Source organism: Thermomyces lanuginosus (assembly GCF_041956635.1).
Source record: "Thermomyces lanuginosus strain ATCC 200065 unplaced genomic scaffold VTN49scaffold_42, whole genome shotgun sequence".
Lineage (NCBI taxonomy): Eukaryota > Fungi > Ascomycota > Eurotiomycetes > Eurotiales > Trichocomaceae > Thermomyces > Thermomyces lanuginosus.
In genome coordinates this window covers 698,029-714,216 of record NW_027192376.1, presented here as the reverse complement: position 1 = coordinate 714,216, position 16,188 = coordinate 698,029, and the positions used below count along the sequence as shown (strand labels likewise).

At 51.9% G+C, this 16,188-nt stretch overlaps 5 protein-coding genes across 5 annotated transcripts; 3 read left to right on the top strand and 2 right to left on the bottom strand.

Moving 5' to 3' along the window:
• Positions 1–856: 856 nt before the first annotated feature.
• On the top strand, positions 857–2,366 carry VTN49DRAFT_6991 (uncharacterized protein; the record flags this gene model as incomplete). The annotated part of the gene is made up of 3 exons (XM_069415210.1): positions 857–1,641; positions 1,696–2,197; positions 2,265–2,366. The coding sequence occupies 3 exons, from the start codon at positions 857–859 to the stop codon at positions 2,364–2,366; spliced, it is 1,389 nt and encodes a 462-aa protein (XP_069265031.1).
• A 126-nt stretch (positions 2,367–2,492) lies between these two features.
• VTN49DRAFT_6990 (uncharacterized protein) lies at positions 2,493–3,677 on the bottom strand (the record flags this gene model as incomplete). Its single annotated transcript, XM_069415209.1, has 5 exons — positions 2,493–2,847; positions 2,919–3,012; positions 3,068–3,394; positions 3,458–3,506; positions 3,567–3,677. The coding sequence occupies 5 exons, from the start codon at positions 3,675–3,677 to the stop codon at positions 2,493–2,495; spliced, it is 936 nt and encodes a 311-aa protein (XP_069265030.1).
• A 144-nt stretch (positions 3,678–3,821) lies between these two features.
• On the bottom strand, positions 3,822–5,030 carry VTN49DRAFT_6989 (uncharacterized protein; the record flags this gene model as incomplete). The annotated part of the gene is made up of 2 exons (XM_069415207.1): positions 3,822–3,960; positions 4,795–5,030. The coding sequence occupies 2 exons, from the start codon at positions 5,028–5,030 to the stop codon at positions 3,822–3,824; spliced, it is 375 nt and encodes a 124-aa protein (XP_069265029.1).
• A 218-nt stretch (positions 5,031–5,248) lies between these two features.
• Positions 5,249–10,801, top strand: VTN49DRAFT_6988 (uncharacterized protein; the record flags this gene model as incomplete). Its single annotated transcript, XM_069415206.1, has 3 exons — positions 5,249–10,297; positions 10,350–10,463; positions 10,517–10,801. The coding sequence occupies 3 exons, from the start codon at positions 5,249–5,251 to the stop codon at positions 10,799–10,801; spliced, it is 5,448 nt and encodes a 1,815-aa protein (XP_069265028.1).
• Positions 10,802–14,614: 3,813 nt separating this feature from the next.
• VTN49DRAFT_6987 (uncharacterized protein) lies at positions 14,615–15,682 on the top strand (the record flags this gene model as incomplete). Its single annotated transcript, XM_069415205.1, has 3 exons — positions 14,615–14,934; positions 15,047–15,199; positions 15,595–15,682. 3 exons carry the CDS (start codon positions 14,615–14,617, stop codon positions 15,680–15,682), a joined length of 561 nt encoding a protein of 186 aa, XP_069265027.1.
• Positions 15,683–16,188: the final 506 nt, after the last annotated feature.

Here is a 16,188-nt window from a genome sequence, read left to right as displayed (position 1 = left end):
TCTGCTGCAACCTCGCAAGAGGGTTATTAGCATGCACTACTTGCGACTCCATTGATAGTCAACACGGCCAAGCCCGGGAAAGCATAAACAAGAGGTGAACAAAGGCATTCTCAGGCCACCCCCAATACTGAACGGCTTTAAAAGATTCAGCCTCCATCCGGCTGACATCCCGGACTGTTCCGTATCAATCAATTGCATCGTACCATACGATCTCGTCACCGCCGAATGGACTAAATCCATCACGGCCACCCCACTGCGTCGGTTTCAATGCAGCCGGGTGGTCCAATGCCATTGTTTCCCCCAGTGCTCGCCCTGCAAGACGTTAATTGTTGGAGCTGGCTCAATCATTGACCATAAATGCACAGTCTAGTGGGGACAATGGTGGAGATTTAGTACGGAGTTGGCTTCGACGGAGGAAAAATTTTCATCATATCAGATAATTTTGATCAGATAAGATCCATCAGATAATTCCGATGATCGGGAGGGGTTGGCCAAAGTTAACCGCTCATTGGGCAATTCCGGCATCCCAACTCTTGTCGAGGGCCCTCATTGACCCCAAAGTAGCTGCCAAAGTACGAAATCCATCGGTAGCGAGAGCTCTTCTAGCGACGAGCTAATCAAACTGGAGACATATTCTGGAGAGAATTGCCGAAAACCGCCTTGTTTTGGATACATGGGTACCCGAGTTGCGTGATGTTATTTGTTGTCCACAGCATGGGGGACCTTTTTGGATTTAACTCTTGTTTTCCCTGTTTTTTGATCTCGACTATTTCTCCTTGATTTTTGTTGCTTACTGCCATTGTTTATTCGATTCGTCCTTCAGATTCAAAAGATATTCTAGTGTTTCTTTTCCGAGATGGCGGCACCTCAGCAAGGCTCCAGCGAGTCGAGTAAATCTCTGCCAGGAGATATCCCGTACGATATCATCGGCGTGGGATTCGGCCCAGCTGCCCTGGCCATAGCCATTGCCATGCGGGATCGTGGCATCTCGGCTCGAGTTTTGTTTCTGGAACGACAGCCGGAGTTTGGATGGCACACGGGCATGCTCCTCCCGGGTTCCCGGATGCAGATTTCGTTCTTGAAGGACTTGGCCACAATGAGAAATCCTACGTCACCGTTTACGTTTCTCAACTATTTGCACAAGCAAAACCGACTTACCCATTTTGTCAACCTCTCGACGCACACACCCTTGCGTCAAGAGTTCAATGCCTACATGCGCTGGTGTGCTTCTCATTTTGATGACCTGGTACAATACAATCAAGAAGTACTCAAAGTGACTGCTATCGGCGACATTTCTCACCGGCCGATTGACCGGTTTGCCGTTCACGTTCGTGACGTGCGAACCGGCGAGCTGCGGCAATTGTTCGCCAAACATGTCATCGTGGCTACCGGTGGGGAGAAGGCAATTCCGCCATGCTTGCAAGGCCAAAATCCTGGTGATCGGGTCATTCATTCGTCTGAATACCTGCATACCGTCGGAGTGAAGCTTCCCGATGAGACCGCATCATACCGCGTCGCTGTGGTGGGAGGCGGACAGAGTGGCGTTGAGATCGTCGAGGATGTTCGATCACGATATCCAAAGTCCCAAGTGTCGCTTTTCTTCCGCGATTCTGCGCTTCGTCCGAGTGACGATAGTCCATTGTTAGTCGTTCCGCTCACCAAGATCAGAGTGCTTGGTATTCTAACGGATGATAGTGTGAATGAAATTTTCGACCCGAGCAGTGTCGACATCTTTTACCAGTCCAGCCGAGCTGTGCGTCAGCAGACTTTGAAGGATAACAAAGCGACCAATTACGGCGTCGTGCGGCTGAATCTACTGGAAGGTCTTTATGAGAAACTCTATGAGCAAAAGATCAATGATCCCGACCCCTCCAATTGGCCCCTGCGTTTATTCAGCAATCATGAAGTTTGCGGGATTGAGGACGCAGGAAATTTGAAAGTGAAACTCAAAACCAAGAATCGCCTGACAGGTGTGACGTCAACGACAAGAGATACCTACGATTTGGTAGTCCTTGCAACTGGCTATCAACGGGATCCCGTATCTGGCATCCTGAGCAACTTGAAACCGCTTCTCAGCCGCTCGGATAGTGGGGAGGAGTTCCATGTCCAGCGCGACTATCGTCTCACGTTCCGGCCGGGAGTTGTCCGTGATGATGCTGGGATCTGGTTACAGGGGTCGTGCGAATCGACACATGGGGTAAGCTCTTGTCTTGTGCCTCGAATGGCTCCAGACCGGGGTGGCGGTGCTAATATTGGCTTGGCAGATCAGCGACAGTCTTCTTTCCATCTTGGCCGTTCGAAGTGCCGAGATTCTGGATTCTATTCTTGCGTCTTTGAAGTCATCAGAATTCCGTGCACGGCTTTGATGTTTTCTGGCGTTATTATTCTATTTTAGATGTTTGGATGCGGCTCTTTGCTCCTGAAATAGATCGACAGAGGATGGATGTTAATGATCTCGCATTGCATGTTTTCATTTCACGAAATTAAAGGTTCTATAGTCTGGATTCAATGCGTGATGGTGGTGTGAGAAGTGCCCGCCCATCGGACAACACCACTTTGTCTGCCACTTCAACTACAAATCTGACCTCGAGCAACTTCTGGCCGGTATTGTGGGTGATGAGACCCATCTGCCACATCTTGACTTTCAATTTGTCACCAGGCTTTACTGGCGCAGTGAACCGAGCCTCGAAATCGCGAAGATTACTTCCCTTGTTGGCTCCATACCTGTCCAGGATGACTCGAGCGGCCACGTTCCAGCTATACAGGCCGTGCATGATGATGCCGCCGTAGCCGAGGGCTATGCCAGCTTCAGGAGAAGCATGGAGCGGATTGTAGTCACCATTCAGGCTGTACACGTGAGAAATTGGTTAGTAGAGACGGTCCTGGGAACCATATAGACTCTTTCAAGCGGATTGTACCGATAAAGATGAGCTGTTTCCGGCGTGGTCTGATGTTCCACAACAGCATCTGGTGATTGATTCTCTGGAGGACTGTAGCGAACAATTTGCGGCCCTATTGACCCATGAGCACCGCGTGATTCCTCGTTCCGTCTTATCGGGACCATTACCGCGATTGCCGCCCCAGCCGCCCGTTCCCAGGAAGATGGCCGTCTCCCACGCACGTGAGTATATTTCCTTCGTATCGCGGTCGATGAGTACATGCTCTCGCTCCATGATCGTTGGTTTTCCGGCCCCTTTATCGTAGACGCCGAGCACCTTCGATCGGATCTCCCAGGAGCGTCCCTCACTGATCGGAGGCAGTTCACGTTCCAGCATTATTCGTCGTCGTCCATCCACCGCTCGGCTCCAATCCAGATGTGGACAGCCCGGAGGAATTGGGGCGGCGGCATTGCGAGCAAGAAAGTCCACGACATCGTGATCGTCGTGCTTGAATGCTTGTGATCTATCAGCAATCGTAATAGAATCGCCCGACGATCGGGCGATCGATCAATGCTCACTCAGCACTATTGGATATGTGGGAAAAACTTGGAATTTCGGATGATGTTCCTACCGAATCAACCATTAGCATGCCCCCAATCGCCTCACGCTCAAATCTCCCTGCCTTACATAGAGAAAATGAAGCTGTTCCTTGGAGTTGCATCCAATCGAGTGGGCGAAAAGAATCACATCCCTCTTGTTCCACGACACTTTCTGTGCCGGATACTCGAACGCGGCCATCTTTTGGCCAGACTCTGCGGCGCACTTTACTAATTATGATGGGAAATTTCCGAGAGTCATGACGCATGCGACTGCAGCAGCACTAGCCTAGGTACATCCAGTAGTAAATTTCAGGGAGCGTCGCTACCGAATCTACGGCGGCTACTAGCGATCATCATCGATAATCAACCCGCAGTTCCACACCGCTTCGTCAGCACTCAGGAACAACCGACCATCCGCCGAACCGTCCCAGCCCACCTGGTGGACACGATCTGACCCAGGAACGGCCAGGAGCACCCGTCGACTGCCGAAATCGGTGGTTGGGCAGTGGATACGGCAATCCACTCTCTGGTGCGGCGGTGCCCGTTCTCCCGTATGGAGTGGTTGAGAACCCGTCTGTCAGTGTCTGTAGTCTCTCTGAGCGTATGCAAGTAAGCTTCTTTCGGTAAAGTTTAGTCTGTACGCAAACTCCGGAGTACAGACAGTCATTCTGAGAGACAATCCGAGGGCACCATCCTGATGAAATTGCGCGGCAGTCACCATCCGCAGGTGCAGCGCAGGGATCGCAGCAGATCCTCTGCAAGCCACGTTTCCCATGCAGAGTCTGCAGCCGATAGCGGAGTCCAGAATAGAAATTAACTGGCCGGCCTCCGTGCAAATTTGCGGGAAGATTTGTGTGAAAATCTGCCCTGGCCTCCCAAATTGGATCGCATTCGCCAATCACAGCCAACACACAACCGACATCCCGCCTCACGTGATTCGGCTGTCATTGGCCACTGCCGAGTCATGTGATGCAGTATCCACCCGCGTCGAAAGAATTTACCAATGATGAAGAATCCGAAGCATGAATCACTCGTCAGACAACCAAGTGGCAATCCCACGGCCGTAGAACGACGGGATTCGTGCATGGTACAACAGTACGAGACCGAATAGAGCATCGCGCGCGGCAGGCATGAGTCGATGACGGGTGCATCAGCGCCACGTCTTTCCAGTTCCTGATTGCCGGGAGTTCAGGGCCCTGTGGAATTTTTTTCGAAAGGCCCGCCACCTGACCTTGGCAGAAAAAGGACAGCGGGCTGCTTAGTCACGGCTACCAATTACAGGCTAGCGACCTCGACTAAACCACACCGTTACGGACAAGGCCCGTTCGGAGGTTCCCCAGTACTGGGCAACCGGCAACCCTAATACGTCATAAGCCCATGGGAGCGGCTCCTGGCTTTCCCCCAAATGGATCACACTCTCCCCCCAGTAGTAGAGACTCCCGTAAAAGTCCATCTCGCTTCGATGAATCCAGTTGACCCGTTCCGCGGTCTGCCACCACGCTGTCCGCTGCCCTTCTCTGTCGTTCTTTGGTTTTTCCTTGCCCCGATCCATCCCTTCCGCGTGCCGTTGGGCCCTCTGCTGTGAGAATTGATGGTGTCCTCGCTTCCGGCCGCGCGGTTCCGACACTTTCGCTGATCGGCATTGTGCAAATTCCACGCAAGCGATGCTGGCCACATCTTGCGTTCATACTCCTAGACTGTCCGGGGATTAGCTTGATCCTCGCCTGCGCATGTCCCTCGGGAGTGATCCGGTCCAGTTAAATGGACAAAATGCGGCGGAACCAGCCTCGGCTCACTCCGACATCTGCGCCCGTAACCTTGTCGTCGAACATCCTCACTCGAGACACCGCCGTCGATATCCCCAGCCCTGGCATCCCCTCAGAGCCCCCATGTGGGAACAGCCCTCGCATCTCCCGCCCCTCCACCGCCCAGGGCGCGCCCCTCGTTCCTCCAATTCACGATCCCGACATCAGTGCGCGCACGCTGGACGAGTTGCGCCGACGAATGGAAGAGACATTGCTGGACCAGCAAGCGAAGCAGTCTCGCCGGAAGTTGAGTACAGGGGGCCTCTCCCAACCGAGCAGGGAAAAGGCCATTAGAAAGGCGGTCGCGTCCGTGCCAGCGACACCGCTGGACGGTCCGCCCGCGAACCTGGGCGTGGATAACCTGCCCGGCTCGAGCAGCATTGCCAAGGGCCCTGCCTCAGCAACCACACCCCCATCCACCCTTCCCCCGACTGCTTCCTATCCATTTCCAACGACGCCGCAGCGAAACAACTCGGTTCGCTTACCTTCGGCCTCGAATAGTGCCGGGCCAAAATCTGCAGAGTATGGAGGGAAAAAACCGTCCAAAGCTCCCGGCACAATTGGAATGATTCCTCCGCCCCCCCAAGAGATTTCGAATCCCGCGTCGTTATCGAGCCATTTCTATCCTCCAAACGCGGCGCCCGTGCGCGATGATCCCACCCATCCGACTCCTAACCTCTACGAGTTAATCTTGATGCTGAATGCCGAGCCTGGGCTTGAGGCTTGGTGGCCCAACCTGGTTGATATTCTGCGGACGCATTACGGCGCAGAAAGGGCTTCCTTGGCCGTTCCGGGTGACATGACCGACCTGGAGAATGTGCCATGGGGTCAGAAGGCGACCTTCAACAGCAACCCAGTACCGGATCCTGTCAACCACCAGCCAACGGCCCAGGGCGGCTCGTCGCAGGAAAACTCGTCGAAGGTGAAGGACAGGAACGCGGCCACTACGTCAAAGTCTCCAAGACCGTCATCTTCATCCGGGAGACCTTCCCTTCTTTCTCGTCACTCATTTCCAGGATTTGGGAAAGATAGAAATATTTCTTCGAAACAACCTTCGTTCCTGACAAATGACACAACATTACATTCGCAGCCCGAAGAGCCGCAGCCGCAGCCGCAGCCGCAGCAGCAGCAGCAAACAACAACTACGAGTGATCAAGCGTCTCTCGATGAAGAATCACGAGATCCCACGATGGCCGTCTTCGTCTTTCCGAGACCGCTCGAGACAGAGAAAGATCCGTTAATAAAGCGAACCGGTATTGTGTCTCTGTTTGAGCGCACGAAGCCCACCGTTTTGACACGAGAGTACTCGTATAATCCCAACTCTCCCACTTTTAATCCTACCACGCCGAATGAAACGGTGCAGACAACTCCTACACCGGAGCCATCTCAAGCTCCGAGGCAGGAGACCGCGTCGGGAGGTTCAAGGCAATCGTGGCCAACGTCAGGACATTCTGAAACAACGCCGACAAACACCCTCTATCATTCAGATCTGCGTTCCCAAAAGAATCATCACCGACGGCTTCCCTCGGATCCATTGTACGAGGAGTATGAGCAGACTCCTCAGTCACCATGGTCTCAGTCACCGGCACCGTCACCGGCACCCCGTACTCATCCCGATCAAAACCCTTTTTTCACGAACCACGCTGTCGACGAAGAGGCTTTTGCCAAAAGTCCACCACCTCACGATTACTCCCGAATGGAGCCGGTTGCCGCAATTGGCATCGATCGGGCCAAGACTGTCGTTCACATCCCTCTGTTGTATACTGATAGCACGAAGTGCAGCCGCGCGGAGACGGTCCGGTTTCCCATCGCCATCGTCTCTTTCATGTCGCCGATCGTACCCTATCCCGCGTCTCTACGGTATTCTCTGACGTACCTCATGCCTCATCTAACGACGTCCTTTTCTCTGGCGCAGCAATATAGTCAGTTGGAAAGGCAGTTGGCAACAGATACCGATCGTCCCCGCTACGGTCGATTGCTGGGCTTGGGCGGTACCTTCTCGGATGCGAGCAGCGAACTTGAACTGGTAGCTGGTCTGAGCGGCCAGATCCTCGGCGAGGACGGCTATTTGTCTACTCGCGGGAGCGTGTCGAGTCCAGGTGACATTTCTGACATCTTTAAGTCCAGTCCCGTGCCCTCTGCTGCTGGCACCCCTGGATTTGGTGCACCAGCCAATGAACAAGTCAATGATGCCACTGCGGTTACCCCTACTCGCGCAGCCAGCATCGAATCGGTCGAGGAATATTTCAACCTCCGCCACTCGCGCGGCTCGATTGTGTCTAGCAAGCCTCGTGGTCCTAAACAGAAGCAGAATGCCCCTTCGTTGAGTCGGTCCAAATCTGCAAGGGAATCTGATTCGACGCGGCCCCGGCTAAGAGATGTCGTCGATTCTGGCCTCCTCGAAAGCAGTAGGCCACCTTTGCCAAGCCGCGTATCCTCTCAAAATGCACCAAGTTCGGTCATTGCTCAGTTGAATCGCGAAGGGGTATCTCTTACCGAGCACGTCTTTCAGCTCATGCTGAACTCGATTCCGTTACACTTGTTTCTAGCCAAGGCTCAATCCGGCGAAGTAATCTGGACCAACACCAAGTTCGACGCCTATCGAAGGGGCCATTCGCAGGAGCCTTCCGTCAGGGATCCGTGGCAGAATGTTCATCCGAACGAACTCGAATCGATTACTAAACAGTGGAACAAAGCTCTACGAACGGGCTCCCAATTCACGGAGCGCGTTCGTGTCAAGCGGTTCAATGACGACTCTGCTTATAGGTGGTTCATCTTCAGGGCGAACCCTCTCTTGTCTCCGACGGGTCAAGTCGTGTCATGGATCGGCTCGTTTCTGGACATCCACGAGCAGCAGGTGGCCGAAATGCAGGCAGCAAAGGAACGAGAAATGCTGGCCACTAATGAGAAATTCCGTGCTCTTGCCAATTCCATTCCGCAGGTCGTTTTCGAAGCTACTGAGCATCGCGGTGTTATTTCTGCCAATGAACAGTGGCATCTCTACACAGGACAACCAATCGAAGAGGCGATGAATTTCGGCTTCACGAAGCATGTTCACCGGGATGATCTCGAGAAATGTGGGGTTCTATTATCATCAGATACTTCTGACTCCTCAAAAGCGTTGGGAGATCAAATCAATAAGAACATTGATGATGGCAAGATCTTTTCTCGAGGTGTCACTCCGGCATTGCAACAACTTGTCGAGAAGGGGGTTGTGGCCGCGCAACAAGATGAAAATGGCCGCGTGTTTTACACTACGGAACTACGTCTGCGTTCCAAGGGCGGAGATTACAGATGGCACCTTGTACGGTTGGTGAAGGTCGAGACCAGTAGCTTTGGAGATGGCCACGGATCATGGTACGGAACGTGCACAGATATCAACGATCGCAAGCTGCTCGAGCGCGAGTTGAACAAGGCGTTGCAGAAGCTCAACAGAGAGATGGAGTCGAAGACGAAATTTTTCAGCAACATGTCTCATGAGATTCGAACGCCGCTGAATGGCATCTTGGGAACCATCCCGTTCATCCTAGATACTCCGCTCGATAGCGACCAGCGCCGGATGCTAAACACCATCCAAAGCAGCTCCATCAATCTGCGCGAGCTTGTCGATAACATTCTCGATGTGTCCCGCGTGGAGGCAGGAAAAATGAATCTTGTCAATTCCTGGTTCCATGTACGCTCGCTTCTGGAGGACGTCATCGATACCATCATATCCAGAGCGATTGACAAGGGCCTGGAAATCAACTATCTCATGGATGCTGATGTCCCGGCCATGGTTTACGGAGATCGATTCCGGATCCGCCAAGTGCTCATCAATCTTATGGGCAATGCCGTCAAGTTCACCGCTCAGGGTGAAGTGTACACTCGGTGTTCGGTCCTTCGGAAGCCTGGGATTTCTCTGAAACCGTCCCAGATTCTGTTGAATTTCGAGGTCGTCGACACAGGCAAGGGCTTCAGTGCTGCCGATGCGCAGCGGCTGATGCAAAGATTCAGCCAGATTGGAGAGGACAGCTCGCAACACAATGCTGGCAGTGGACTTGGCCTTTTCCTCTCGAAACAACTCGTCGAGATGCATGGCGGTGAACTGACGCCTAGCAGTCAAGAGGGTCGTGGTGCCAAATTTTCCTTCTATGTAAAAGTGGACGCGCCGAAACCACCGGATTCTGCCATCCCGCGACCGGTATCGGAGGCAGCAGACTCTGCAGTATCTGAGTCGCCCAAGAGCAGTTCCCATGAACCTCTGACGCCGGCCGATCCATCAGACTCTACGGTTGCGACGCCTCATGTTTCCAGTTCTTCCCCTGCGGACGATTCTTCTGCAGGGATTAGTCTTCAGGAACAACTATCACCTCCCAGCAATATCGAGCCGGGCCGTGAGAAGGCTGGCGAGAGGGATGCCCCCCAGCCCCAATTGGTACAACCACCTGCCCTGTTAGAACCTCCGTCGGCAGAGATTCCTCGAAAACACGACTCCGGCTATTCCATTGTGATCCTTTGTCCTCTTGATCACGCCCGGGAAGCCATCAAGCAACATATCGAACAAGTCGTGCCACTTGAAGTCCCAGCTTCTGTGACGTCACTGGCAGACGTTGACGATTGGAAGGATATCATGTACACTCAAGGTGCTCGGGCCTACACCCACCTCGTTGTCAATTCTCCCGAGTGCGACGACGTGCTAGAAACGATGCAGTGCCTCCAAGAGCTGGACGCTGATCAGAGACCTCGTTTGGTGATCATCTCAGACCACTATCAGAAACGGAAGATCAACGCCAAACTTGAAGAACTCGTGTCGTCTTGTATCCAGGTGGATACTGTTCCGAAGCCGGTCAAGCCGTCGTCCTTCTCTAGCATCTTTGACCCTGATAACCGGCGGGATTTGAGCAAGGATCGTAACCAAGATATGGCCCAAGAGGTGAACAACAATTTCAAGACAATGTCAAAGATGGTCAAGGAAGTCGTTGGTAATAAGGGGCACCGAGTTCTTCTGGTCGAGGATGACGAGACGAACCGCATGGTAAGTACCTCCGAAATGGCTCTCAACGATGGTTTGTTCTAACGTGGCGCAGGTTATGCTCAAGTATCTGGACAAGATTAAGCTTCTCTCCGAAACCGCCACCAATGGCCAAGAGTGCCTTGACATGGTATTCTCCAAGGAACCAGGCTATTACTCTCTTATTATTGTAAGCATTTCTACTTCTACCTGAAAGATCCTCAAAACTAATTTCTATTCTAGTGCGATATCCAAATGCCAGTGAAGAACGGTTATGATACGTGCCGTGAGATTCGAGCATGGGAGGCCAAAAATCATTTCCCGCAAATTCCAATAATGGCGCTCTCTGCGAACGCAATGACTGATCAGATCGATGACGCGGCGCGTGCTGGGTTCAACGACTATGTCACCAAACCCATCAAACACAATGAGCTGGGAAAGATGATCATGAAAATCCTGGACCCGAACAGACCTCACAATCTCCTTCCAGATCGCAGAAATGATCGCGCAAAGCAGCCCGCGCAGTGACACATCGATCAAGAATCATGCCTTCGCCCGGGCGACATTGCATACTAATATCCTTCTATGAACTTTTTTTGTTCTTTTTTTTTTTTTTTTTTTTTTTTTTCTCGTGGATTCGAGCGACGCTGGTCCGTTGCACCGATCCGCTTTTTATGGTTTTTATACCCGCATTACGCTTTCGCGAGCCGGTGACACAAATTGACGCCTCTATTCGTTTCTTTTTCCACTTCAAGTCGACGGCCGGTTCCGACACGGCAGTGGTTTTCGTCCCTTGTCGACAATTGTTCTAGACAGTGTCGTTCATGGCTTGGGCGTTTTGCGTCAGTCATTGTGTGGGCATGGGGAAATTCATGGGACTGCTGCTTTGCTTGTTTCTGTCACGACACCAGGCTTTGAGCTTTGCATTCAATTGTCATATTATCAGCATGGTTTTTTTGTACCGGGTTAGAGTTGATGGGCAGAGGAGGCCAGGTAGAGGGATGGTATGCCAGGGTGCATCATTTATGACGGGCAGTTTTTTGTGCGTTGATTTGAACTACATAATTAATTCATATAGAGATTGCTTCTTCAAAATCTGGAGTTCAAAGCCTGTTCAGCTAATCCTTCTCGTATGAGATACCTATTGACTAGCCTGGGCAAGACCCTTACTCCGTACTGCGTAGTGCACTAATCCTCAGTAAGCCAATTGTCAGCTCTTGTAACTCTTCCAAAACTTCCAGTAGTGAAGGACAGAAACAATCCCATTTCTTCTGTCATGCAGGCTCTCGCTTCTGATCCACACCATGCAGCTGCAACATGCACATTCCCCGCAAGAAGGAAAAAAAAGACTCCATACATTTTGGGCCAGCCCTGGACGGAGTAAGCCTGAATCTAATCTATGGTCCCGAGGCCCCCACGTTCTCCGGATCTAGCGGTGTAGGAATGGCAGGTGACAAAAGCAATTCCATCGTACATGCATGAGGTCAGCTTTTCTTTTCCTTCAAGTTGATAAATGGTCATTATGTAGTATAAGTGCGCCCTATGTCTATCATTCAGCATAGGGGCTAGGAAATCCTTACATATTCTCCTTCTCATTCCAGTATTTGGGTTCTTTTACAGAGTTGAAAGTACCTACTTTTGTCCCAAGACTCGAGTTTCGGAAGAGATAACCGTGTTTCGACCCAATCGTGATACTTTTTCAGTTGGCATGTACAGCATTTACCATTGGACGAAACTCTCCGTCAAACTCTCAGATGAGCGTGCGATCTTCGGCATCCTAAATAAAAATGTTCGACCCAAGAGGGGACAAAATGAAGCGATCAGATACATTTCGATCACGTAGTACGAACCCTGAAAGATCGGCATGTCACATCGATTGGGCGTCTGTCAATCCATCAAGCAACTGCAGTTCCCCCGCCTTTTTTTTTTCTTTTCCCCCGCCCTCTGGGTATCCTCCGCATGGGTTTCGTGCAGTGACTAAAAAAGATTTTTGGAAGCATTTTGATGCTAAACCTCGGGTCGCGGAACCAGGGTCATGGTCCCTGCGATGAGGCTCATTGTACCAAATATGCAGGTAGTAGTCTCAGTCACGAGGGGAGAAGATAGTGCCCAAGTCAATCAATTCGATTGTCCTAGTACTATCTCAAAGAGAAGTTTGCAAACATTCCAAACAGGGATCTTTATCCTTTGCCAATGATGCACAGAATACCCGAGAATGACTCAAGAAGCGAAGAAATGAAACCTTCCGAGCAGGATCCAGCATTCAAGAGATCCTGGATGGATGGTAGTATTCTCGTCGCACGAGGATAAAAGTCTCAGGCATCCATCTATCCTGCACGGTCGGGCTCTGATCCGCCGTCATTGACGTTGGATTCCGTCATGGTAACGGGTCAATAATCGTGGCCAGTAATAAGCGTGCTCATTCCAACGATTTTTTGCCATCGAGAAAGGCGGAAAATGCGAAAAAATAAAACAAGGTTTGCCGTTGCGATTTGGAAAAATTGACCAATCCACATGAGATGCAGCGGCCGAGTCAGGCACAGTCAGGCATCCAATCCAAACATTTGGGCCCGTTCGCTGCAACCATTTTTTTTCTTTTCGCCCTATGTCCTGCTGTGCGAGTAGAGACAATAGATTTCCGTCCTAAATCATCACGTAAGCACTAAGCACACAATCAAATGTTCAAATTGGGAAAGAATTGCATCTTGGTCACAGTGCAGGGAACCTCATGGAGAATATTGGCATCTTCATTGGACAACGGATTCAGACATGCTCTTGCTCCAGAAGCCCAGATTGAGGAAAGCATCGGAATTCAAAGAAATATCCTCAAGAGTCTTCCTCCGCTTTCCTGCCAGTGGATTTGCAGCACACGAGACATTTGCTTGGGCTCTTTGTGCCGCCGCGCCCCCCCACATCATTCGCCGCCGAGATGCATTAACCATTGGCGGCTAACTGGCTAAGTTGGGCCCTGCTCTGAATCGAGAGCGACCGCCTTTGCCCCAATGCCCAGGTCTAGCCTAACCCCAAGGCTTAAGGGCCGTTGGCTCGTTTCTGTGCAGTGGCACACCAACATGGAATGACCGAGCGGTTTGCTTCCTCAGGCACAAACCTCTCTGCCCTGTTCTGCCTGGCTCAAAGCGGCCATGAACTCAATTTCTGCATTTCTTTTTTTGGCATGTCAGGAAGAGCATCATCGGCACGTTTCAAGGTCTTAAAAAGCCAAAATTCGTTCCCCTCCAATTCGGCGGCTTTTCAATCTAATCATGGATTAGCCTGTGTTTCCCCATGCTACCATCATCGCGGCTGAAGTGATTTCGAATACCTTACTTGACCGCTCAGGTTCAAAGAGTCGCGTCCGACTCCCCCCTGCTGACATAAACATGCAGGCTTAAATGTAAACTTATCCGAATCCTGTGTTCTCACCACCGCGTAGGACACAGACTCTTATACAATGAAAAGTAGCCGAACGACAGCCTCTGGTCAATGATGAGGAGCGCAGCAAGTTTCTTTTCACAAAGAGAAATGAGGAATCACAGTAGCCGTCCGATCCACTCTTTATATGTCGCGCTTTGGGCAAACTCCCTCAAAGGCGGCACCCTTTCCGAGAGAGTCACCGGAGGACATCTCTGGAGACATCATTCCACCAAGAACGCCACTGAAATGCCGGGATAACCCAAAATTGGGCACAAATCGCTCGAAGCACCGGTCCATGTTTCAAGCGAATGTCACCTAAGGCTTTGGCACTAACTTTCTGACCTCCCTTGGCCTTCCTCTGAGATCCCTGACAGGGTGACCGCAGTGGACGGGAGCGGCGGAACGGGGCTTGGGGTGGGGGGCCCGGGCGTGGTGATAAGAAATGCGTATGGCTGATTCATTTCCTCGAGTCTTTCCCGAACCGGAGCGGGGTCGGAGACATGGCAGGGAGCGAATTGGTTGGCGAGGAGCAATGGAGGTAAGCCACCGGAAGGTGCGGTTCGATTGGGATACTTGGCCGTGGTGGAGGGCGTCTGGACGCTCCCTCCGGACCGTGCACCACTTCTCTATCTCGTCATAGCCCCAGCTGGAAGGCTGGGGGGTCGTCTCGTTCGGAATGAAGTCATCCCGGTCGTGGGTATAAAGTCGGCCTCGATGTCCTCAAGGTCCGTTGCTTCTCCTTCTTTCTTTTCTATCACTTATCAACCCACCAGGGGAGCCGACCTTGGATTGACTTGCTTTGTTCCTCAGTCACCCTCACCGAGCACTTGTCCTTGTACTCTTCCAGTGCCGGGGCACCTTCCTGTCCTAAGATATCATTACTTGTTATCATCATCTGTTACTCCGGACCTGCTTTCGTGAGCAACCATGGCCACCGTCAATCAGCAATACTACGAACCTACTGCGGCCGTGCCCATCAATGTGCCGTCGAAGGCGCCGGCGCCGACTGGTATGTATCCAATCGGCCGCGTCTCCGTCTCCCCGCCGGACATCTCCGACACTAGCACGACCTCCGGGGCTCGGACGTCCCACAGCGGGATTGCGAGCAGCTACGCGGGCAGTGCCAGCGGCGATTATGACACCGCCTCCATCACCGGAATTGACGTGGTTGACATGCTCAATGATCGTGTGCAAAATGCATTCGATCCGACCCCGCTGGATCGGGGATTGGCCATGCAGGCGCAAACGTAAGTAGCAGAATACAACCCTCTGGATTCCTCAATGCGTCTGGAAAGACATGTTTGCATGCGGGAATTGTCAGTCATGTGGAGGATTTGCGGATGGCGCTGATTTGTGTAGTTCCGGGCACCTCAACGCCAAGCAGCGGGAGTTGCTTGAACTTCAAGCACTTGCGCAGCGACGGCTGAAAAACGTCCGCGCCAACTTCTCTGAGGGAATGAAAATTGCCAAGGAGACGAAGCGGGATCTGGAATGGACGCAAAAGCGAGTCAAGTAAGTTGTGCACTCATTCTCCCACCCCTTTTTCCTCCTGCCCTTGCATATCCCGCATGTGTTCCCGCGCGACGGTCAGATTCCGCTCCGCTCCGCCGCGGGCGGCGGAAACCCACAATTTCCGCCCATCGCTGGTGTTCTTGGCGTGGCTGGCGGGCGACGAAAGTCGGTCCCTCCGTCACCCGCGCCCAATATCCCCCCACCCACTCCGCAAAAATTGCTGCCCTCGATAGAGTTCGCTCTTCTGCAGCTCTATTGGTCGGTCCGGAGAACTGCCAGGGAGGAGACCCTGACGCCAGGGGGCACCGTCCCGCACGGGAACACAGGAACGCCCCAGTCCGGGCGAAAAAAAACCGTAAAAATGAGCAAACTAACCAGTCTTATCACAATTTTAGCGCCCTCAAGGCGAAAGCTGAGGCGACCTATCCGGACGAATACCGCCAAGCGACCCAAAAATACACATTCGACGACGACGAATACTAAATAAAGCACCAAAAACCCCGAAAATAACGACCCTTACGACTTCCTTTTTACTGGATGAAAGGTTTGTAATGATTTTATATGTTACGACTACTCGCTTTTATTTGTCATTTTCCTCCTTACGTGGGAACTGGTCGGGATGGTATCTTTTTTTTTTTTTTTCGGTTTTCATGGTGGGTACCTTTTGCGCTTTTTTACTCGATGGGGTGGGCAAAAATTGGCTTGGAAATCTGGATATTTTTTTTGGATGGCAGGCACTCTCTCTTTTCTGTACGTAATATGTTCTGGAACGCAGATTGTTTCATGGTTTTTTGACCCCGCTTGGGGGTTAGGTTATGTTTTGAGCCGGTGATAGGCCCCCCCTTGTAGAAGAAACTCCTCACGAAAGGTAGACCCAGTACGGAGTAGGTATACTTCGAATCCTTGCACATGAGATCTAGTATGTACCAGTGTAGACAAATGTAGAAGTAATCAACTTGCTATGTACATGCAGTAGGACTAGTACCCGG